This window comes from Lepus europaeus, chromosome 1, assembly GCF_033115175.1.
Source record: "Lepus europaeus isolate LE1 chromosome 1, mLepTim1.pri, whole genome shotgun sequence".
Classification (NCBI taxonomy): domain Eukaryota; kingdom Metazoa; phylum Chordata; class Mammalia; order Lagomorpha; family Leporidae; genus Lepus; species Lepus europaeus.
In genome coordinates, this window is record NC_084827.1 from 169,111,340 (window position 1) to 169,135,343 (window position 24,004).

Here is a 24,004-nt window from a genome sequence, read left to right on the forward strand (position 1 = left end):
TGACTGTAAAGCTAAACTACATGTACTTCTCACAATGGCTGGATCTGAGGTGTGAATAGCCAAAAGGCTTTGAAGTCATGGGTATGGCTTCTATATATATATATATATATATTATGCATAGCCTTTAGGCTTAAAACTTAGCTTAAATTTCAAACAGGGGGTCGGCTCTGTGGCGCAGCGGGTTACCACCCTGGCCTGTTGCCGGCATCCCATATGAGCTCCGGTTCCAGACCCAGCTCTCTGCTATGGCCTGGGAAAGCAGTAGAAGATGGCCCAAGTCCTTGGGCCCCTGCACCTGCGTGGGAGACCCAGAAGTACCTGGCTTTGGATCAGTGCAGCTCTGGCTGCTGCGGCCAACTGGGGAGTGAATCAGCAGATGGAAGACCTCTGTCTCTCTCTGCCTCTCCTCTCTCTGTGTAACTCTTTCAAATAAATAAATAAATCTTTTAAAAAAAATTCAAACAGAGGAATTTTCTATTTTTTATCTACATCTACTCATTAGCATCAATGATCTATAGCTGGTTGGAAAAGGGAAAGTTAGCTTTACCCACTGAAATTTCTAACAATTCTAATAATGCTTTTGGAAAATTAATTTGCATTTGTGATTATCCTATGTTTTGCCAGTTTTTATAAACTGTGAATGAAAATCCACTCTAGTATTTATCAAATAGCCTATTTTGCTTAAAATATATTGTCCATGACAGTTGTAGATTAAGAATACCTCTGAAAAACATCTGCTAGAGAAAAAATTTAATTCCATTGCTGTCTTAACACATATGATGTTTGAGGTTCTCAATGCTTGCTTAATCAACATTCTTGGAATCCGAATCACACACTAAAGTTGAAAAAGGTAATAAAAGTGTGCGTAACAATTAGCTACACAGAGGCAAAAAAAAAAAAAAGTACAAAAGGAAATGATCATATTCTCAAGACAGTGTAAAACTGGTATAAGGACAGACAAACTGATGAAACAGATCAGATACTAGAGAGTCCCACTCATATATGGTCAACTGATTTTTTTTAAAAATAAAGGTATTATGGTATTTCAATGAAGGAAAAACAGTGCTTTCAAAAAATAATGCTAGAACAAATAAATGATTGTGTGAGGGAAAAAATAAATCTTAATCCTTACTTCATATTGTATAAAAATTAACTTGATCATTGACCTAAATGTAAAAACTAAAATTATAAGGCACTCAAAAGAAAACAGAACAAAATTCTTGTACTTTTGGAATAGGCTGTGATTTTCTAACCATAAACTATGAAAGAAAAAATTGATCAATTACATTGTCAGTATTAATTCTGCTCTTCAAAAACACCATTAAGAAAATGAAAAGGGTGACAAAGTAAAAGAATAATCACAGCATACATATCTGGAAAAGGATTCCTATCCAGAATTTATAAACAATTTTTACAACTTTCAATAAAGATATGAGCAGACACTTCACCACATAAGATATTTACCTGGTATAGGAACACATCAAAGATACACATCATTTGTTATTAGGAAAGAATAATTTAACCCACAGTGAGATACAACTGCAAACCCACTACACTGATTTACATTATAAAAACTCTGGGGGATGTGGAACAATTGGACTTCTTTTCCGCTGATAGTAGGAATGTAAAATGGCACAACTGCATTGGGACACAGTTAACATCCCAAATGTGTTAACAACTCAGTTGGCCATCAATAGGTGAATTTATAAAGAAAACAAAACAATCTATATAACAAAAGGTCAGTCAGAAGTAAAAAAGGAGGGACTACTAATCCTATACATGTAGACACATGGATGAATCTCAAACTATACTATGTGAAAGAAGCTGAACACAGACAACACATATTATATGATCTTACTTAGATGAAATTTTACAAGAGGCAAAAACTAATCAACAGTGATACAACACACATCTCTGGCTGTCTAAGGAGATGGGAAGGAATCAACTGTAAAAAGATACAAAGAAACCTGGGGGAAATAATTTTTTTTTGAAGATTTATTGGGGCTGGTGCCATGGTACACCAGGCTAATCCTCTGCCTGCAGCGCTGGCATCCCATATGGGCACTGGTTCTAATGCCGGTTGCTCCTCTTCCATTCCAGCTCTCTGCTGTGGCCTGGGATAGCAGAAGATGGCCCAAGCGCTTGGGCCCCTGCACCCACTTGGGAGACCGGGAAGAAGCACCTGGCTTCCGGCTTCGGATCGGGCAGCTCCGGCCATTGCGGCCATTTGGGGAGTGAACGGAAAGAAGACCTTTCTGTCTGTTTCTCTGTCTGTAACTCTATCTGTCAAATAAATAAGTAAAATCTTTTAAAAGATTTTATTGTTTTTTGAAAGGCAAAGTGACAAAGAGAAAGGAGAAACAAAAAAATAAAGAGATCTTCCAGCTGTTGATTTATGCCCTAAGCCACTGCAAGGACCAGGGCTGGGACAGGCTGAAGCAAGGAGCCTAGAACGCAATCCTGGTCTCCCACATTGGTGCCAGAGGCCCAAGTGTATGTAGGACATCATCCATTCACTGCTTGACAGGAAGAAAAGCAGCCAGGAGTGGAAATGGCACTGCAACATGGGATTCTGGTGTCAAAGGCAAAAAAGCTTAACATATTGCATCACATTGCTGGCTTTTATATTTTCTGTTTTTAAAGATTTACTTATTTATTTGAATAGTAAAGATGGGAGGGTAACAGAAGAGAGGGGAGACAAGAGATTGGGAGTTAATATTCTTCATTACATTGTACACATGTTTAAAGCTCATCAAATCATGTGCTTTCAGGGGCTATGCTTTATTACATGAAAATTATGCATCAAAGAATTGCTTAAAAAAATAAACCAACAAAAGGAAACATGACCCAAGAAACGTATGGCCCAGTGTTATGCAATTTTCTATAAAGATATTCTGAAAAACTATCTTCGGGTTACTCAAACAAGACTCCCACAATGAGAGAGAGAAAGAAAACAACTGGTTAAAATGTATATAAGCATAATCCATACCTCAAACGTGTATTTTTCTCTATTATTAAAAAGCATTAATATGGTCATCTGGAAAGTAGAGACTTGTAAAATGTGCTTCCGTGTATTAGAGCCAGTTACTTGTGCACCTCCAACACCAACTTCAGATCCATCTTCCTGTTTGAATTTTTTTACAAAAAATATAAACAAGATATAATTATCTCCTGATAATTTTAATGTATGTTTCAGAAATTCCTGTCATCTCTATCCCTTAACACTACTTATTCCTGTATCAAAAGAAAATCCTATACATACATAAACACATCTTCATTTAGGATTGTCCTTTCTCCTTGCATTGTGAATATTTTAATGTATCTGAGAAAATAATTGAGCGCAAATTCCCTATATTTAAATTTGAAATTATTTTAACAGTACTCACCACGATGACAGTGACAGAAAACACGAAGTACTTTAATTAAGAAGGCATATCATTAACGCATTACTGAATTTTTTAATGACAAGAATGCTTATATATTTCAAAAATTTCAAGTACTAATTTTCTGGTTTGTGGCTGATCAGATATAAGGACTGCATACTTTCAAATCAACTTCATTTTCCTATTTTATGCAATACTGTCTCAAGTTTAATTTAAAAAATAAAATGTATAATTACACTAGCATTATTTATTCCTTAAGGAAGGCTACTGGCATAGTCTTCATATTTTCAAATAAAGTTAACAACTGAGGTAAAAAAGTAAAATATCAAAGCCAGTATTTTAACATTTTTAATATTTGAAACAGATATAAGATATGAATTAAAAATGTACCTGAGTCAACAGAAATCATCATAAGCTCTAAGGACAAATTTTCAGTAAGTTAGAACATTCAAACCACCAAAGTTACCTTTTTAACTGGTCCATAAAAAGTGGCATTGAGATCTGCAGAACCCATGTGATGCTGGAGTGTGAGCTGTCGACCACTGTGTTTGGCTAAGTAGAACCTTAAGCAAACCAAACCAGATTTTAGAGAAGCAGACAATTTATATACAATTTGTATTTACAATCACACAATTTATATATGTGAAATTACAAACTACAGGATAATAACTCTTAAACATAAATTTAATGAGAACCTTAAAGGAAACCCGAAGATTTAATAAATTCAATTCCAATTTTTACAAAAGAGGAACGAGAATAAGGTAATGGGGGAGTTGAGACTTCTGCAACTTTTCTGGATATTAAAAGATAAAGGTAGTACACTTATTTTTAGATAATTATTTAGACTGAAAATACACATATGATTTAGGTTTACCTTCTGAATATCTCAAAAGCATGTCTTGGTGCTGGTGGGATGTTGCACTTTGGTGTAGCCGACTGAGTGGGCCAATATCCTGTTGTGAGCACCCGGACTGTAAGATCAACACCACCTAAGGATACCTGTGTAAATCAGAAAGACAATTCCCACAAATTAGGATCTGTTACCCATTCCATAGATATGGCAACACATTTATCAAAATAGTTGTATCAAAATATATAAATGAATGTCCAACATCTGGTATATAAAACAGACTTTCATAGAGGTTCTATCTGTGTATTGTTTTCCCAATTTTAGCTATCATGGTAAATACTTTCATTATTGCTCAAGATATTACCTTAAAAACAAGGAAGAGTTCTTAGCATGCGAACACAGTCTTAATGGTATCACTGAGAAGTGCAAAGTTTGGATCCTTCAAGTTTTTTTTTTTTTCCCCCCCAAGATGTCAAGGGGTTATTTCAATATCATTTTAAAGAAAGTTATAACATCTTCCATCTCAGTTTTTAAACGTTTTTACCATCTGAACAGATAAATGGGATGTTTCTAATATCCTACCCCAAATTCAATGACACTGAACAAAATTTTCATGTTTTAACAGGCAGCTCACATTCTAACAACCTCCATATAGGACCAACAAAAGGAAACATGAAACTGTAGATGCAGTGCTACAAAGCCCATGCACTACTGGTATAATGGATGACTGCTTCTACAAAATATATGCCTGCATCACTATCACAAATACTTTTTGTTTGGGGCACAATGAGTTAAGCCTCAGCATGGAGTACCAGCAACCCATATGGGCGCCGGTTCAAGTCCCGGCTGCTCCACTTTCAATCCAGCTCTGTTATGGCCTGGGAAAGCAGTGGAGGATGGACCAAGTGATTGGGCCCCTGTATCCACATCGGAGATCCAGAAGAAGCTCCTGGCTCCTGGTTTTGAATTGGCCCAGCTCCAGCTGTTGCAGCCATTTGGGGAGTGAATCAGTGGATTGAAGACCTTTCTGTCTGTCTCACCTTCTCTGTAACTTTCCCTCTCAAATAAATAAATCTTACAAAAAAAAATTCTTTGTTCCAAAAACCAATTTTAAAGAAAACAACAATAAATCACATCAAAAGAAATTCTTAAACATGAAATACTACTTTTATAAATAACTGATGCTCTGCCCAGGGGCATTACTGCATGCTGGGGTTGTTGGGGGGAGAGGGGTGGGGCTCACGCTGTCCTGTGGTCTTGAGATTTTTTTTTTTTGCATATGTAATCCATCCTGTACAGGTAGCTAACTTTGTAAACGCTGTGTACTCCCTCTGCCCCCATGGTTGCTGGTGTAAATAAACTGCATCTCCCGTTGGTAAAAATAAATAAATAAATAATAAATAACTGACGCTCACAACTGGCTATAAATCAATATTCTATTTTTATATACCTGGATGATTTAGCAATACAGACTTTTAAAGGAGGGAGGGTTATTAATAATTGCATCCCATACTCCAGATTTCTTCACAAGTATTTACTAAAAGGTTGCTCCACTATAAAGAAACTGAATAGAAATCCCACACAGCACACTGAAGTAAGGATGATAGCAGAGACTGTTAAATGATGCACCAGAGAAGGTAGAGAACTGATAATACAATTTCAAACTGGTAGTGGTATCACTAATCAAACCTCCGCAGCAATGTGCATGTGATCTCCCCATGATTTCACAGGTAAAAAGACATATATGTACACACCTTGCTCTTTAATCTCCTTCAAGTCTTTCCTCAAAACATAGTTTTTTAGGGGTGGGCATTTGCCACAGCATTTAAGACAATGCCTGAGACCCCCATATCCCGTATCACAGTGCCTGCCTTCAAGTTCTAGCTTCCTGCCAATGTGCACTCTTGAGAAGTAGCAGTGATGGCTCAAGTACTTGAGTCCCCGCCACTCATTCTCATGGGAGACCTGGATTGAGTTTGCCATTCCTGGCTTTGGCCTCTACCCCACATCCCAACTCATCTTTCTTGTCATTCAAATAGTTATTTTTGTAAAGATTTATTTATTTGAAAATAAGCATTACACAGAGATAGAAGGAGAGGGGGAGAGGGAGAGAGGAAGAGAGAAAGGGTCTTCCTTCCGCTGGTTCACTCCCTCATTGGCTGCAACGGTCGGATCTCTACAGATCCAAAGCCAGGAGCTTCTTCCAGGTCTCCCATGCAGCTGCAGGTTCCCAAGGACTTGGGCCATCTTCCATTGCTTTCCTAGGCCACAGCAGAGAGTTGGATTGGAAGTGGGGCAGCTGGGTCTCAAACTGACACCTATATGGGATGCCGGCACTGCAGGTGGCAGGTTAAGTTCACCATGGTGCCAGCCCCTCAGATAGTTATTTTTAAAAAGGTGTTTTCCCACTCTTTATTGTTACATCTTTACTCTAAAGCCATCTATTACTTATCTTATTTAACATCTGTCTCCCTGACTGAAAAGGAAGCTCCATCAAGGCAGTGATTTTGGTGTGTTCCATTTGTCCTCTGCTGTATGCTCAGTGTTTATAGTAATGCTCAGCATTGAAATCACTTAGGAAATTGTTAAATGGGGTGAAAGGGGAGAGAAAACTCCAAAGAACTATTGTTCTAGCAGCCAGTTTCTTCTCCTCCTAGCCATCTCAGTAATATTTTGGCACCACTCAACTTATATTCAATGACAACAAATGACAGGAGTGGGTACACCAAGGCAGAAGCACCAGAAAAGTCTGCCAGGATGTGCTATGACTTGCTGACATAAATAGAAATATGAGGACAGATGTTCTGTGCAGATTAAGACACCACTTAGGATAACCACGTCCCATGTGGACGACCTGGGTTCAAATCTCAGCTCCACTTCTGATTCCAGCTTCCTGCTGATATGAGCCCTGGAAAGCTACAGGTGACGGCTTAAGTACCTGGGAGATTCAGAATGTGACTACAGTTCCTGGTTTCAGCCTGGTCTAATTCCACCCAACCCACCACCAGCCCCCCTCCAACCAAAGTAAGTCTTTTTTAAAAAACTGAAATAAAAATTTAACAACAGAAATATGATGGTAAGGAGGGCTCTCTTGCCCCTGCTATGTTTTAAAAATAAAAACACAAAAGACAAAAAACAGACAAAGCATATTGTTTATTTCACTAAGTATATAGTATTTAAAATTTCCTATAGTACAATAAATAAAGTTTGTCTAAATAAAATACACCACAAGTGTTAGTATTTTAAGCAAGGTATTTGTTGTGACCCTAAAAGTAAGTGGAAGAACCACTGTCTTGGTAGATTTCAACAGGCCAACAACTTTTAAGAAAGTTAGAGGAAGACTCTTGTTATTTTAAACAAGGCAGGTGTTGTGCTGCAGTAGGTCAAGTCACAACCTAGGACACCTGTAATTCCATATCAAAGTGCCAGTTTGAGCCTCAGCTACTCTGCTTTTGATCCAGCCTGTGAATCCTAGGAGGCAGTAGATGATGGTTCAAATGCTTCGGCCGCTACCACTTGGAGACCTGTTTGGAGCCAGGCTCCTCACTTCAGCCTGCCTTTCAAGTAGATGAAAATAAATAAATAAATAAGAGAGCTCAAAGAGTTTAGAAAGCTGAAGATTTATTTTGCTTACTCAGTCACATCTGATCAAATCTTTCTCATGTAGATTAAGGTTTGGGAGAACCGCTTAAAATCCTTAGTTTAACATTAACAATTATTAAAAAAAAAAAAAAAGCCAGAAATTGTACACAAATGATGGCCTTATAGTCAGTGGAAACTGGAAAAGGATAAGCAGGTAAATAACTGAACATGTTAAGTACTTTACTTACTGTTTTAACAATTAAGCAATTATTCTATCACTGGTTATATCTGTAGAGTTATCAAGAAAGAAAACTGGATATTTACTAAATATATCAGCGATCAACAAAGGCAACATTCAACATCTTTTTTTGAATGTGTGGTCTAGATTAAAATCATAATTGTCAACAAAAGGCCTCCACTATCAAAGACAAGGTATTTAGATACTAAAAAATTAGTCAAGGGGGGTGGGGGCAGTGTTGTGATGTAGTGGAGTAAAGCTGCCGCCTGCCGACACCCCATATAGGGGCCGGTTTGAGTCCCAGCTGCCACACTTCTGATCCCGCTCTCTGCTATGGTGTGGGAAAGTAGTGGAAGATGGCCCAAGTGTTTGGGTCTCCTGCAACCATGTGTGAGACCTTGAGGAAGCTCCAGGGTCCTGGCTTCAGATTGGCTCAGCTCCAGGTGTTGTGGCCATTTGGGGAGTGAACCAGCAGATGGAAATCCTTTCTCTCTCTCTGCCTCTCTGTAACTCTGCCTCTCAAATAAATATACCTTAAAAAAAATTAGTAAGGGGGTCAGGTACTGTGGAGCAGAGGATTAAGCTCTACCTGCGTCACAAGCACAATCCAGGTTCCTGGTAACGCTCCTGGAAAGGCAATAGATAACAGCCCAAGCACCTGTCACCTCTGTGTGGGAGACCAGAATGGGGTTTCTGGCTCCTGGCTTTGTCCTAGTCTAGTCCTGTTGAATGCATTTGAGAAACGACACCCAGCAGATGGAAAATCAACCACCCTTTCTCTTTCTCTGTTGTTCTACCTTTCAAATAAATAAATAAATATCTTTTTTTTTTTTTTTTTAACAGGCAGAGTGGATAGTGAGAGAGAGAGACAGAGAGAAAGGTCTTTCTTTTGCTGTTGGTTCACCCTCCAATGGCCGCCGTGGTAGGCGCGCTGCGGCCGGCGCACCGCGCTGATCCAATGGCAGGAGCCAGGTGCTTCTCCTGGTCTCCCATGGGGTGCAGGGCCCAAAAACTTGGGCCATCCTCCACTGCACTCCCGGGCCACAGCAGAGAGCTGGCCTGTAAGAGGGGCAACCGGGACAGGATCGGTGCCCCGACCGGGACTAGAACCCGGTGTGCCGGCGCCGCAAGGCGGAGGATTAGCCTAGTGAGCCGCGGCGCCGGCCCTTTTTTTTTTTTTTTAAATTAGAGTATTAAACCCATCTCTGAACATTTCCTTACAAGATGGTTTCAACAGACTTATCTCCCTGGAGCTCTCAATATATGTAAGATTAGGGGAAGAAAAACTTACTGTAAGTTTTACATATACCAAACAAAGTATAAGAAAATATGATTATCAGTGTATTAAAGTACAAATCACTAAATGTTCTAAAAATAAAATCATCTCTAACATAATCTATTTGCACACCCAATTTTCTATCAGAGACTTGTACCTTCTCTGCTCAGCCTTTGTCGATTGTAAGCATTGATATTTACTGAGGCAAATAATTCAACAATTTCAATGAAGCCCATTGAGTATAAATGCCCATTCTACAAAAGTATTTTCATTTATCTTGTTTATAATGAGACTATGAAATCATTAGAAGTTATTTATATATCAAAGGAAGGCTTCAAAATTCATTAATCGTGTGATGTGTGCCTGAAGTGGAGTGCTGTGTGGTCACGTACAGAGAAAATTTTAAGAATGTTTAACTGCTAAAGTTTGCAAAAATAAGTTGAAAAACACTGTAAAACAAGCAAAGAAACAAAAGTTTGAACATCATATCCTTGCAAAAAACCACATTTAAACTTCAAAGGCATAAAAGTTACAGTTTACTATCTTCTGGGAGTCAAAATACTAACCACATTTGTAACATGCTAATTCACGGTCTAAATTTATTCACCACCTTCCCTAAGAAGGTGAGGCTCAATGATGCTGACCTCATGGATGAGAATGACAGCACTGAGCACAGAAGGTCAAGGAACTATTCTAAGGTAACAGAACACTGGGTTAAAGTTAAAAAAAAAAAAAAAGTTAAAACTCAGTTAGCTTGCTGAAGCCCAGTACTCACAATCTGTAATGATTTTAACAAAATAACTTGCTTTATTAGATTTTTACCACAATCCTTCAAGTAGGGAGGATAAATTAAAGAACAATAAAGTTTCTGACATAAAGTTAGAAAAAGAGGTCAATAAGTACTTTTTATATGGAGAGAAGTAATTTTCTTAATATACTCAGATAATACAAGTTGGTAACGCCCAGTGACATTTAAAAAACCAGATCAGTTACCTGCTATAAGGATGAACACCTACAGGACAAAGTATCTTACTTAAATAGAAATTAACTCAGGGCCAGCACTATGGCACAGTGGGTAAAGCTGCTGCCTCCAGTGCCAGCATCACATATGGGCACCAGTACGAGCCCCGGCTGCTCCACTTCCAATCCAGCTCTCTGCTATGGCCTGGGAAAGCAGCAGAAGATGGCCCAAGTCCTTGGGCCCCTGTACCCGTGTGGGAGACCTGGAGGAAGCTCCTGCCTTCAGACTGGTATAGCTCTGGCCATTGTGGCCATCTGGGCAATGAACCAGCGGATGGAAGACACCCCCCCCCCCCCCCCCCAGTATTTCTGCCTTTCAAATAAATTAACTCAGAATCTTACCCCTGTTGCCTGTAGATGTTGCCTGAATTCATCCATAGTTGTGTTTGAGATGCTCATATCTCTAAACATTCCTTCCAGTTTTGATGTGAACTGACATCCACATTCAGTCTGTGGAGGAAAAAGACAAACATACACAAATAATGGTGGATATTTTCATGAACAAACACAAAAGAACCTACTCCATGTTACTACCACCCCTGATAATGTCCTTCATAAATCTTTCCAACAGTTGCTCTATACTTGTGGCCACCAAACTTCAATTTAAGAATAAACCAAGGATTTTATTTTGAAATGCAGATTTCTAGACTCTTTCAGAAATTCTAATATATAGATATAAAAGGTAGGGCCCAGAGTTCTGCATTTTTAACAAGCATTTCAGGTGATTCAGGTTCAAATAGTCTTTGGACCACACACTGTCATTTAAAATTATATAGTAATATTCTCTTTACAGTTTTGTTTTTATTATTCCATCCTCAGACCTTAATGAATATATGCTGACACATCAACACAAATTCCAGAGAACAATGAATGTCCCAGAACTTGAACAAATCTAAAGGTAGCTTGTGTCCTACCCAAAAGTCATCTTTATTAATTTCTGAAATAGACATTGAAAATCAAGTAACCAATTTATAATCACAAGTTGGAATGCCACTGTGGTAAGTTAGGGGCACTCCACTGATCCCACATACATCTTACCTTTAGCTTGGATATCATGTTTTTTTCAGAGTCATCAGAAACACTTTTATTTGTGAGCAGTCTCCTTGCCAAGTGTTGTTTATAATAACGTTCAAATACATCTTTTTCTTGCATAAACCTGAAAAGGACCATTGCTTTATCCAATATTGTTTCTACTTCTTGTTCTGTTAGCTGCAAAATTAAAAGACAATTTAACAATTAAAAAAATATAGTTCTACAAAAATAGCATCACAGTTTGTCTACATTTAAAAACACTGTTTGAAAGCAAATGTAAGCATTGGTTGAAATATTTGATTGAGAGGGACAGTCTTTCTACCTCATCTAGTGCCAACATTAACAAAGGGCTGGAATGGAATTCAATTCTCCCAGATTACCACTGAAATGGAGGTATGAGATAATACAAGGCTGGATTAAGGGATGACTAGGAAGTAAAATTTTGGGGCTGGCTCTGTGGCAAAGTGGGTAAGGCGCCCCCTGCAAAGCCAGCATCCTATATGGGCACTGGATCTACTCCCTGCTGCTCCTCTTCTGATCCAGCTTTCTGCTATGGCCTGGGAAAGCAGAGGAGGGTGGCCCAAGTGCTTGGGCCCCTGCGCCCTCGTCACAGGATCCAGAGGAAGCTCCTGGCTTCTGGCTTTGGATCAGCTAAGGTCTGGCTATTGTGGCCATTTGAGGAGTGAACCAGCAGATGAATGACCTTTCTGTCTGTCTCTCCCTCTGCCTGTAACTCTACCTCTCAAATAGATGAATAAAATCTTAAGTAAAATTTTAGCTACACAATTTTATAAATTTAAAAAGTCAAGGAAGCTTTTTATTTAAGCTCATTCAAAACCTAAATGTTGCAAACAAAAGGGTAAAAGTTTGTCACAAATGAAATAGTAATAATTTGTTATAATTGAAATATAACTTAAGGCAAGATGATACTGTGGCAGGCTGTATTAAGTTTACATTTTTAAATGAAAGACTAAACGTATATGTAATTAAAATCTTTTCAACAGTGTGTATCCTCAGTGGTCTTACTTTGTTGTTATACTTACTGCATGTAAAACTAGTGGCTATTTCGCCCCTTTGTCTCACAAATTCCAACATGGAGTTAAAAAAGCTCCATTCAGGGGTAAGCATTTGGCACAGTGTTGAAGAGTCTACTTAGGATGCCTGCATCCCTTGTCAGAGTACCTGGATTTGAGCCCCAGCTCCATTTTGAAGCAGCTTTCTGCTAATGGCTAATGCACACCCTAGGAGGCAACAGGGATGACTCAAGTACTGAGCCCTTGCCCCCAACACGGGAGATTGGCATGAGTCCCAGGCTCCTGTCTTTGTCAGCCCCAGCTGTCACTGGCATTTGGAGAATGAACCAATAAATGAGTTTATTTGAGTTTATTTTATGACTTTCAAATGATAGTAATAAAATAAATTTAAAAATCATGTGATCAAAATATGTTTAATTTGACTTGCGATGCTATAGGGAGCTCCCAGAGTCTGAGAGATATATAATAAGGTTTTAAAATTGAGCTTCAGGAGCTGGTGTTGTGGCACAGTGATATAGGACACCACCTGCAGCTCATGTGTGCAGGTTTGAGTCTTGGCTACTCCACTTCCAATCCAGCTCCCTGTTCATGCACTTGGGAAAGCCACAGAAGGTGGCACTTGAGCTATGTCACCCATAAGGGAGACCAGGATGAACTAAGTCCTTGGCTACTGGCTTTGGCCTGGTCCAGTCCCAGCCACAGTGGCCACTTAGGGAGTGGTCCAGCAGATCTCTCCCTCCTCTCCCACTCTCTGTAACTCTACCTTTCTAAAATAAATAACTTTAAAAAAAAAAAATGAGCTTCAGTATATGTTTTCCAACTATTTTCAGAGAAGACAGTTGTTGTTCTACCCTGGGCTCTTAGAATCTAAGGTCTGATACATAACCTCCAGAACTAGATGATAGAAACGAACATTCTACACCTACTGAAGAGCTATTCAGTTGTTGATTTTAATTTATTTGAGAGGAGGAGAGACAGAGACAGAAAAACAGATACAGGGGGCTGACACTGTGATATAGTGGGTAAAGCCTGCCAACTGTGATACTGGCATCCCATGTGGGTGCTGGTTCGTGTCCCAGCTGTTGCACTTTTGATCCAGATCCCTGCTAATGGCTGGAGAAAAGCTGCAGAAGATGGCCCAAGTATTTAGGACCCTGTACCCACATGGGAGACCAGGATGAAGCTCTTAGTTTTGGCCTGATCTACACCTGGCCATTGTAGCTACCTGAGGAGAATACCAACAGATAGAAGATCTCACTCTCTGTCTCTCCCTCCCTGCAATTTTAAATTCTGCAAATGAATAAATAAATCTCAAAAAGAAGAGGAAAAGGAAAAAGAGAGAGAAACTTTCTTATCTGCCGGTTTAAATGCTAACAATGTAAGGTCCCCCATGTGGGTGACAGTAACCCAGCTGCTTGGTCCATCACCACTGCCTTCCAGGGTCTGTGTAGCAGGAAGCTGGGATAAGGAAACAAAGCCAGGAATTGAACCCAGGTATGATACAGAATGCAGGTGTCTTAAATTCACCAGGCTAAATGCTGCTCCACTGTTTTATCTATAGAATACCCAATTCTCACAGTCATAAAGATAACTGTTTAATAATAGCTGGGTATGGCCAGCGCCGTGGCTCAACAGGCTAATCCTCCGCCTTGCGGTGCCAGCACACCGAGTTCTAATCCCGGTCGGGGCGCCGGATTCTGTCCCGGCTGCCCCTCTTCCAGGCCAGCTCTCTGCTGTGGCCAGGGAGTGCAGTGGAGGATGGCCCAAGTGCTTGGGCCCTGCACCCCATGGGAGACCAGGAGAAGCACCTGGCTCCTGCCCTCGGATCAGCATGGTGCACCAGCCGCAGCGGCCATTGGAGGGTGAACCAACGGCAAAAGGAAGACCTTTCTCTCTGTCTCTCTCACTGTCCACTCTGCCTGTCAAAAAAAAAAAATAATGGCTGGGTAATTCTTATGATGTCAATTTATACACTAAGAGAAATGTCAAGGTACTCCTGATCACAGTAAATATAAACAGTATTTTCTAATAGATTACAGCGTATGTTATAAGAACAAGAAGGGTTTAAAATGTTATAAAATTTCCTGATTTTTGAATCTACAAATAAAATTTAATGTATTTTCACTGCATTACTACTTACCCCTTTGACTCCCTTTTTCAGCTTATCATCAATAAATAATGAGAGGTATTCGGGAGACCTGGAGTTGAGGTTGAGAAAATACTCAAAGTCACCCGCAATAGTTTGTTTAAAGAGCCGGTCATTATTGAATGATTCCTGGAGGAAGCGATCAAACCTACTCTTCAGATCCAATAGGCCCTTATAAATAAAAATGAAGAAATTTAGGACACATAATTCTTCCATAAATAATATACCTATGACTATGTATATCTTATTAACTTTGCTTATAATAAATATATGTACTTATTGTTAAACTTATAGATTCCATATTATTATATTCAAGAGTCTGTATGAAAGACCGTATTAAAAATCTCAGGGGATAAGGGTAGTAGTCTATCTTCCATGTACAAGTATGGATTACTCTACTAGAGATGAAATAAAGCACCTCCTCACTGCTTATCTCATGCTCCTATGTGTTGGCTGAAGGGTTATGCAGACAGAAAATCAGGCTAACAATGCACAAAAAAGCTAATTGTTTTTATGAAAACACAATTAACTTAGAATATAATTTATTCGTAGCAATGCTTAAAAACAAAACATCTTGAAACAAAAAGTATTCAACTAAAATACAGGTACTTTTCCCTAACACACTAAATAATTAGACTAAGACTATTAAACTAGGTCTTCATCAGAGAGGTTAGAAGAAAAACAGCAGCTCAGTCTGCCTCAGGTATTTGAATACCATGAAAAATCCTAAAATAGTTAGGATAATTTCATGTATTAATCTACCACTGAGATAATTATATTGAAAGGACACAGAAAACTGATCTTCTGTCATATTTTGACAAATGTCTTTGTTGTAATCTTAAAGATTGTTTTGTGTTTACTTACCTGGATATAGTCAACAGGATTTTTTCCTTCTCCTTCCTCAGAAACGAGGGCTTTACCTTGCTCCCTCAGATAGGAACTCATACACTCACACATTGTTTTCAAACCATTTGGCACACGACTAAATAACTTGTACATGCAAGCAAGGTCTACAATCAAAAAGAAAACACAAATTAGCTATAGTAAAGATTAAAGAACAAAATCTGCATCTGTGTTTCAAGTTGTTACTGCGAGAAAATATTATTTCTCCTTTAACCACCATTTGGTGAACATATGACTATTTCTATAAAACAGCAAAATGAAAAAAATAGGTTAATAGTTATTCTCATAATTTGTTAAACATAAACATTAAATGAGATGCTGTGGAAATATCAATAAAATGACTTGGCATTTTTTTATTCACATTGAAGATTCCCAAAGAGAATGTGGATATAACACAAAAACTGTAGTTTTGAGTTAACACATGATTTAACCTCTTTAATGTGCAGTCTACTGATATTACAAAATGTCTATCAAAAGAAGAACTTAGTTGTAGTCTGTTAGTCAACATAAGAACTTTACAATTTAAAATCTTTAGAGGTATGCGGCTGGCACTGTGGTGTAGTGGATAAAGGCACCGCTTCCAATGCTGCCATCCCATATGGGCAGCAGCTTGAGTCCCAGCTGCTCCACTTCCGATCCAACTCCCTGGTATGGCCTGTGAAAGCAGTGGAAGATGTCCCAAGTCCTTGGTCCCCTGCACCCACGCAGGAGACCCAGAAGAAACTCTCTGCTCCTGGCTTTGGATTGGCACAGCTATGGCTGTTGCAGCCATTTGGAGAGTGAACCAGCAGATGAAGACCTCTTTCTCTACCTCTACCTATGCCTCTTTATAACTCTTTCAAATAAATAAATAAATAAATAAATAAATCTTTTAAAAAAGAGTTAAGTAAAAAAATAAGTCTTATAGGTATTTGCAGAATCTCAACTAATCAGTATGACAATTAATCAAATGATACAATGAGATTTACTTCATTACATCTCACGGTAACAAACATGAAATTTATAATATAAATAACTGTTGTTTAATGTTTTCCTCAGAGTAACAGCTAGTATTTACCATGTGGTATCTTAGGCCAATGTCTGTATTTTAAAAACTGGTTTATCTCACACTATTGTTTTTACTTAGAATGAAAAGTCTAGTACCCACCTATTTTTGTACAATTTTCCACAAAACTGTAATACACGTTTAAAATACTGTTCTTCCATATGTCTAATATTTCTGTGAAATAAGCTGGTAGCCTACTAGCTGATAGCCTATTAGAAAGTTATAATACAGCAATACAACTTTTAAGAATGGAGTTAGGGGGGCTGGCACTGTGACATAAAAGGTTAAGCCTTCAGGGGCTGGCACTGTGGCATAACAGGTAAGGCCACAGTCTGCAGTGCTGGCATCCCAAATGGGAGCCAGTTCAAGTCCCGGCTGCTTCACTTCCGATCCAACTCTCTGCTATGACCTGGGAAAGCAGCAGAAGATGGCCCAAGTCCTTGGACCTCCACACACATGCGGGAGACCTGGAAGAGGCTCCAGTCTTTGGATTGGCCGTGCTCTGGCCTTTGTGGCCAGTGCAGGAGGGAACCAGCGGATGGAAGACTTATCTCGCTCTATTTCTGCCTCTGCCTTGGTAACTCTTTCAAATAAACAAATAAATCTTAAAAAAATATATAACAAATTTTTAAAAAATTTTTTTTAAAAAAGGTTAAGCCTCTGCCTTCAGTGCCAGCATCCCATATGGGCACTGGTTTCAGTCCTGGCTGCTCCACTTCCAATCCAGCTCCCTGTTAATAAACCTGGGAAAGCAGCAATGATGGCACAAGTACTTGGACCACTGTACCCATATGGGAGACCAGGAAGAAGCTTCTGGCTCCTGGCTTCAGCCTGGCCCAGCCCTAGCCGTTGTAGCCATTTGGAGAGTGAACCAGAAGATGGAAGATCTCTCTTTCTCTCCTTCTATCTCTGTCTTTCAAAATAAATACATAAATAAATAAATATGGAGTTAGAATAATAGTTTCTAGATTCTGGTTGACTGATTTTTTTCTGCTTAGAGTAATAACTATTTTTGGCTTGTGGGTTAGAAGGTATCTGATATAACTATTCAATACTGCCACTGTAGCAAGAAAGCTGAACAGAGATAAAGCATAAACGAATGAGTATGCCTCAAATAAAATTTTACAGGCACTGAAAACTGACAAACATTTTCATGTGTCAAAGTATTCTTCAGATTATTTTTCAACCAAAACAGACAGCAGGCCAGATTTTGTAGACAGGTCATAATTTGCCTACCTTGCTCTATTTTGTAAGAGCGATTTAGAACTTTAAAGTTGTGGGGTGTTTCACATAGAGATTAAAACACCACTTGAGACATCTGCATCCCATATTAGAAGGGAAACTCTGCTTCCCTTTCCAGCTTCCTGCCAAGGCACACCCTGGGAGGCAGCAGAACATAGCTTAAATACTTGGGTCACTGACACTCACATGGGAGATCTGGATTAAGTTCCAGGTTCCTGGCTTCAGCCTGTCATAGCAGACATTTGAGGAGTGAACCACAGGGTGGAAGATCTATTTCTGCTTTTCAAGAAGAAACAAAAATTTTAAAAAACTGAAATTGTATACAATTTAAGATTATTTAAAAGCAAATTTTACAAAGGGAACTTTGAAATTTGTTTTAATAGCAAATTTTATTCATTTTTAAAGATTTATTTATTTGAAAGTCAAAATTATATATAGCGAGGGAGAAAAAGAGATTTTTCCATCCGCTGCTACACTCCCCAGATATTCACCAATAGCTAGGGATGGGCCAGGCCAAAGCCAGCAGCTTCACCTGCATCTCCCATGTGGGTGCAGGGGCCCAAACACTTGAGTCATTTTCTATTGCTTTTCCCAGGCCATAATCAGGGAACTGGATCAGAAGTGGAGCAGTGGGTCATGGAACGTCACCCGTATGGGATTCTGGCATTCTGGTATCACAGGTAGTGGCTTTACTGGCTACGCCACAACACTGGCCGATAGCAAATTTTCATTAGCAAGTTTTCATTAATTTTTTTTAAAGATTTATTTATTTACTTGAAAGTCAGAGTTACACAGAGAGAGAAGGAGAGGCAAAGAGAGAGGTCGAGAGGTCTTCCATCTGCTGGTTCACTTCCCAGATGACCACAATGGCCAGAGCTGCACCGATCCAAAGGCAGAAGCCAGGAGCTTCTTCCAGGTCTCCCAAGTGGGTGCAGGAGCCCAAGGACTTGGGTCATCTTCTACTGCTTTCCCAGGCCATAGAAGAGAGATGGATCAAAAGTGAGCAGCCGGGACTCAAACCAGCGCCCATATGGGATGCTGGCACTGCAGACTGTGGCCTTACCTGTTATGCCACAGCACCGGCCCCAAGTTTTCATTAATATTACATAACTAAAGTAATCTACAAATGGCAAATCTTATAGTATCTCACAAACAAATGTTGTCAAAAAGTTGAAGGAAAATGTACATGCATAGCATCTTTTATTTTTTTAAGTGAAAGGCAGAAGTGGGTGCAGGGCAGAAGAACAGAGATAGGTAGAGAGAGTTCCCATTGTTTGGGTCACTCCATAAATGCCTGTAATGGCTGTGGTTGGACTAAGCTAAAGCAGCAAGCCAGGAAATCAATTCAGGCCTCTAAGACAGGTGGCAGGGACCCTGTCACTTGAGTTATCACCTGCTGCCATCAACAGTTCATGTTAGCAGGAAGGTGGAATCAGCAGTGAAGCTGGACTCAAACCCAGACACTCAAATACAGAACATGAGTATCGCAACTGGAATCTTAACTATCACAAACACACATTTCACATATCTTTTTCTTTTTAATTTTTACTTATTTATTTATTTATTTATTTTTGACAGGCAGAGTGGACAGTGAGAGAGAGAGACAAAGAGAAAGGACTTCCTTTTGCCGTTGGTTTACCCTCCAATGGCCGCCACGGCTGGCGCACCGCGCTGATCCCAAGGCAGGAGCCAGATGCTTATACTGGTCTCCCATGGGGTGCAGGGCCCAAGCACTTGGGCCATCCTCCACTGCACTCCCGGGCCACAGCAGAGAGCTGGCCTGGAAGAGGGGCAACCGGGACAGAATCCGGTGCCCCGACTGGGACTAGAACCCGGTGTGCCGGCGCTGCAGGCAGAGGATTAGCCTATTGAGCCGCGGCGCCAGCCTTCACATATCTTTTAATTCCATTTTTCCACAATCTTTTTGAAGTACCTTCATATTCTGCATAAATTATAATCAAAATTCCTGTATGAAAAATAGACATTTTGGGAGTGGGTACTGTGACACAGTGAGTTAAACTGCTGTTTGGGAATTCCCGGACATCTTATCTGAGTGCCTATTATGGTCCTGGCTCCTCCTCTTCTGATCCAGCTTCCTGTTAATGCCACTGAGAAAGTAGCAGATAATGTCCCAAATACTTCAGTTCCTGCCACTCATACTGGACACCCAAACAGAGTTCTGGGCTCTTGGCTTCAGACTGGCCCAGCCCTGGTTGCTGCCGGAGAGTGAACCAGAAGTTGGAAGATCACTATCTCTCTCACTCTGCCTTTCAAATAATGAATATACAAATACGTAAGTCTTTTAAAAATACGTATTAAAATTGCAATAGCTATTCATGAGTATGTAAAATAGTAAATTTGACATAAATACCTCTAACAAAATAGTTGCCCACTTGAATATTTTGTGTTGTTCCAAATTTTATTTAGATATTATATGTTGTATACTTAGCTCTATACAAATGAGATACTTTCACTGTACTCATTTAAATTTATGAGGTAGTAGAGAATGGAAAAGTTAATGAAAAATATTTGAAATTCAAAAATCAAGTACCATTATTTCTATATACACTTAATAAGACAATAAAAAGATACCATTTGAACTTAATTTCATAGTGCTGTCTGCATCTAATAATCCAACTTTATCTTCCATTCACAGTGACAAAGTTGTCTTTTACTTTCTTATTTATGAGAATTTGGCTTCATAATGATGAAGTTGTGCCTCTGATATTCTTTCAACATACTGCTCAAGAGCAGGGCCTACCACAATTAAGACATTTCACAATTAGGTTTCCAGCAGAAGTTCAAACAAATTGAAGGCAAAATTGAAAAATTTAATTTAGAGTCACAAATACTTGCTGAAAACATTAAGTAAGTATGTTAGGCATAATCAAAACCTTTAACACAAGTCTCCAGGCAGGTTATAGAAATGGTATTAATTCAGGAATATCCCAACAATCTCTTCATCAAACATTTCCTAGCCCTAATCTTTTGAGTATTTAATCATCTCTCCCCACACATTCTAAAGGTAAGCAGGAAAGCACTAAATCAATACTTAAATAGTACATCAGTTAATATATTGACAGTCATTCTCACTTTTCATAAAGTTCTAGTCTGCCAGGGGTCATCAAATTACAGCCTGTGGACTGAATACAGCCTGGCACTTATTTTTGATCAGCTCATAAATTAAGAATGGTTTTCACATTTTTAATGGTTGTAGAAAATATTAAAAGAAAAATATTTAGTGACATCTGAAAATCCAATATTTTTATGGGGACACAGTCAAGCTTATTCATTTGAGTTACTGTCTAAGGCTACATCCTCACTATGACAGCAGAGATGAGTAACTGAATGTATAGCCTCTGAGCCTAAAATATTGACTAGCTTGTCCTTTACCAAAAGAACTTCACCTATCCCCAGTTTAAATGTTACAAGAGTACCTTATTTTATAAAACATGGCAAACAAACTAAAACATGATTTTTGTTTCGTTTTTCTGCTTTTACCAAACAAGTTTATCAGACAAATCCTATTAGAAGAGTTTCTCTGATTTAATAAAAACAACAAAGTTACATACAACTTTTATGAATTTGTCACATATACAGAAATGTAACCATTAAAAAACACAAGGCAAGAATTCCACTAGTTAGGCCGAAGCCATGGCTTAACAGGCTAATCCTCCGCCTTGCGGCGCCGGCACACCGGGTTCTAGTCCCGGTTGGGGCGCCGGACTCTATCCCGGTTGCCCCTCTTCCAGGCCAGCTCTCTGCTATGGCCCGGGAGTGCAGTGGAGGATGGCCCAAGTGCTTGGGCCCTGCACCCGCAAGGGAGACCAGGAGAAGCACCTGGCTCCTGGCTTCGGATCAGCGAGATGTGCCGGCCGCAGCGGCCATTGGAGGGTGAACCAACGGCAAAAAGGAAGACCTTCCTCTCTGTCTCTTTCTCTCACTATCCACTCTGCCTGTAAAAAATAAATAAATAAATCTTAAAAAAAAAAAAAAAAAGAATTCCACTAGTAAAAATAGATGGGTAACCCTCTCCTCCTATCAGTTTTCTTTTCCTTTCTTATGCACTTTCCTCCCTTTGCAACTCTTCTTTGAAAAACTGTTTCCAGGATAGGTAGTTGGCCAAGTGGTTAAGATGCCAGCTGGCATGCCCACATCTGGGTTCTGGCTCTCAGTTCCAATTCTAGCTAAAATGTACTCTAGTAGACAGCAGGTAATGAATGGCTCAACTAATTGGGTTCCTGCTAATGATGTTGGAGATCTAGATTGATTTCCCAGTTCCCAATTTAGGCCAGGCTCAGCTCCTGCAAGTTTGGGCATCTGGGGATCAGCAGGAAAGGGGCGCTCTTTCTGCCTCTCACATAAAGATGTTTTTCATTCCCTGCTTCTTAGGTCATGAACCCAATAAAAAACATGTATTTCCTTTAGTAAGCATAAATGGCTAAGTTATTGGTAAGATTTCATCAAGGAAAGAAAGCAAGAATAAATCATGCTTACTTATGTTTATTACCATGATCAGTTTAGTAAGTGAAAATTTTAAATTTTAGAAATTAAGAATGAGATCCTTTGATTGTTGTTGTTCTACTTCTAATATCTCCCTAGGCTGCTCAATATTTTTTTTTTTTTTTACAGGAAGAAAAAAGCCCTAAAGAATAAATGTTACAATTATGTCAAAAATGCTTACCTTTAATTTCTGTAATTTCTTCTCCTTTTCTACTAGTCTATCACTTCAGAGTTCCTCCAAACCAATCAGTTTTTCTAAATATGTCAGTATTTTTATTTAGCTTCACCTTCAATAATTTAGTTGGTTTGAAATTGTAAATAGTTTCAAATTTTCATTAATAGGAAATTACAAGCCAACAAGTACTAACTAACAACCTTTGAGAAATATGTATAATGGAATCACACATATCCCTGTATGTATTTTACTAATAATTTAAACAAACTTTTTTTTGCATTTTGGCTCACTTATCAAAATTAAGTTCCACAGAAAATCCTACAGAAATTTTAAAATGTGGATTTCAGATATTAAAAGAATCACAAAAACTTGAGAGTGCATGGGCATAGTAGGAAGCCAAATCCACCACTATATAAAAATAAAATACAGAAATGAATAAGGAGCTCAACTACCAGTCACATCAATATTATTAAACCTCTTACTGTCCAGATAAGAAAAACACAAAGTGAGAAGACTTGAGGGATAGGAGGAAAAGAAAAAAGTCATTCAATTCACTAAAAATACCTAAAATTGTAAAAAAGAAAGTAACAAAAAAAGAAAGTAACAAGGTGATAAATTAATGACACAAACCACAACTTCCTGAAAACTGACATTCATAATTTACTTAAATTACAGAAGAATAAAAAAATTCTGATAGGTCATATATGAATTTAACTGATTTTCAACTGGTAACACACCTACCTTCTGTCTTTCCATTTTTCAACATATGGACTAGACCAGAATTCTCCATTTCTACTATAGTCTTCATGTGCTTGGAAATGAGTTCCCTCTCAACCACCTTTACAATTGGTTCTTCAGTTGATTTGTCAAGGCAGTGCATCACCCGTTCTATTTCTTCATTAATTCTAGCTTCTACTTTCTTTATATATACGGAAGCACTGTTTTCTGCTAAAAATTTCTGGCTTTCCATCTGCAATTAATAAGAATGATTTTTTTTCCTTTAAAATGCAGAAGGTAAATGTTTCTGCTCTTACTAGGTTTCTACAGAGTTTTCTCATAAATCAGCCTAAATAACCAAAAGAGTATCAATTTTTATATAATTTCCCGTATGTAAACTCATAATAGTCAGAATTATATCATTTAAAGCATGTATTTCCATTAATACATTATCTCTAAACAGTATTCTTAAAACTATGCCAATATAATTCAAATAGTAGAGAAAGTAAACACTTGATAGTTAAGTGTCCTAAGTATTGGAGTGAAACATCTGACCCTCCCCCTACCTCAATTAAGAATTGATTTGTTTTAACGTAAAATTATAACTAAAAAGATTCATCATGTTTATTTTAAAGTTCTTGTGCTATCCACTGATAGTCTCAAAGGAGTATAAATACTCCTATATATATATATACATACTCCTATATACTGGGAAACAGAGCATTTAAATAATTATTAATCTTGTCTGCTAGCACTAGCCTTACAGAAGTTCCACCAAATTATAAATGCCATGCCAATTGATTTTAATCTACATGATAGCATTAATGAGTATTTAAGCATTATATAATGGAATACACA

General features: G+C 38.6%; 1 protein-coding gene across 1 annotated transcript in view; it reads right to left on the minus strand.

The window, feature by feature from the left end:
- Window positions 1-24,004, minus strand: part of CUL3 (cullin 3) — a 139,466-nt gene that overhangs the window by 14,450 nt on the left and 101,012 nt on the right. Inside the window, exons 6-13 of the mRNA XM_062192901.1 lie at window positions 23,171-23,399; window positions 15,426-15,571; window positions 14,556-14,732; window positions 11,388-11,558; window positions 10,692-10,799; window positions 4,258-4,382; window positions 3,850-3,946; window positions 2,990-3,124 (exon numbers count right to left, since the gene is read on the minus strand). Coding sequence (XP_062048885.1) covers window positions 2,990-3,124; window positions 3,850-3,946; window positions 4,258-4,382; window positions 10,692-10,799; window positions 11,388-11,558; window positions 14,556-14,732; window positions 15,426-15,571; window positions 23,171-23,399 — 1,188 coding nt within the window. The remainder of the gene's footprint in view (window positions 1-2,989; window positions 3,125-3,849; window positions 3,947-4,257; window positions 4,383-10,691; window positions 10,800-11,387; window positions 11,559-14,555; window positions 14,733-15,425; window positions 15,572-23,170; window positions 23,400-24,004) is intronic.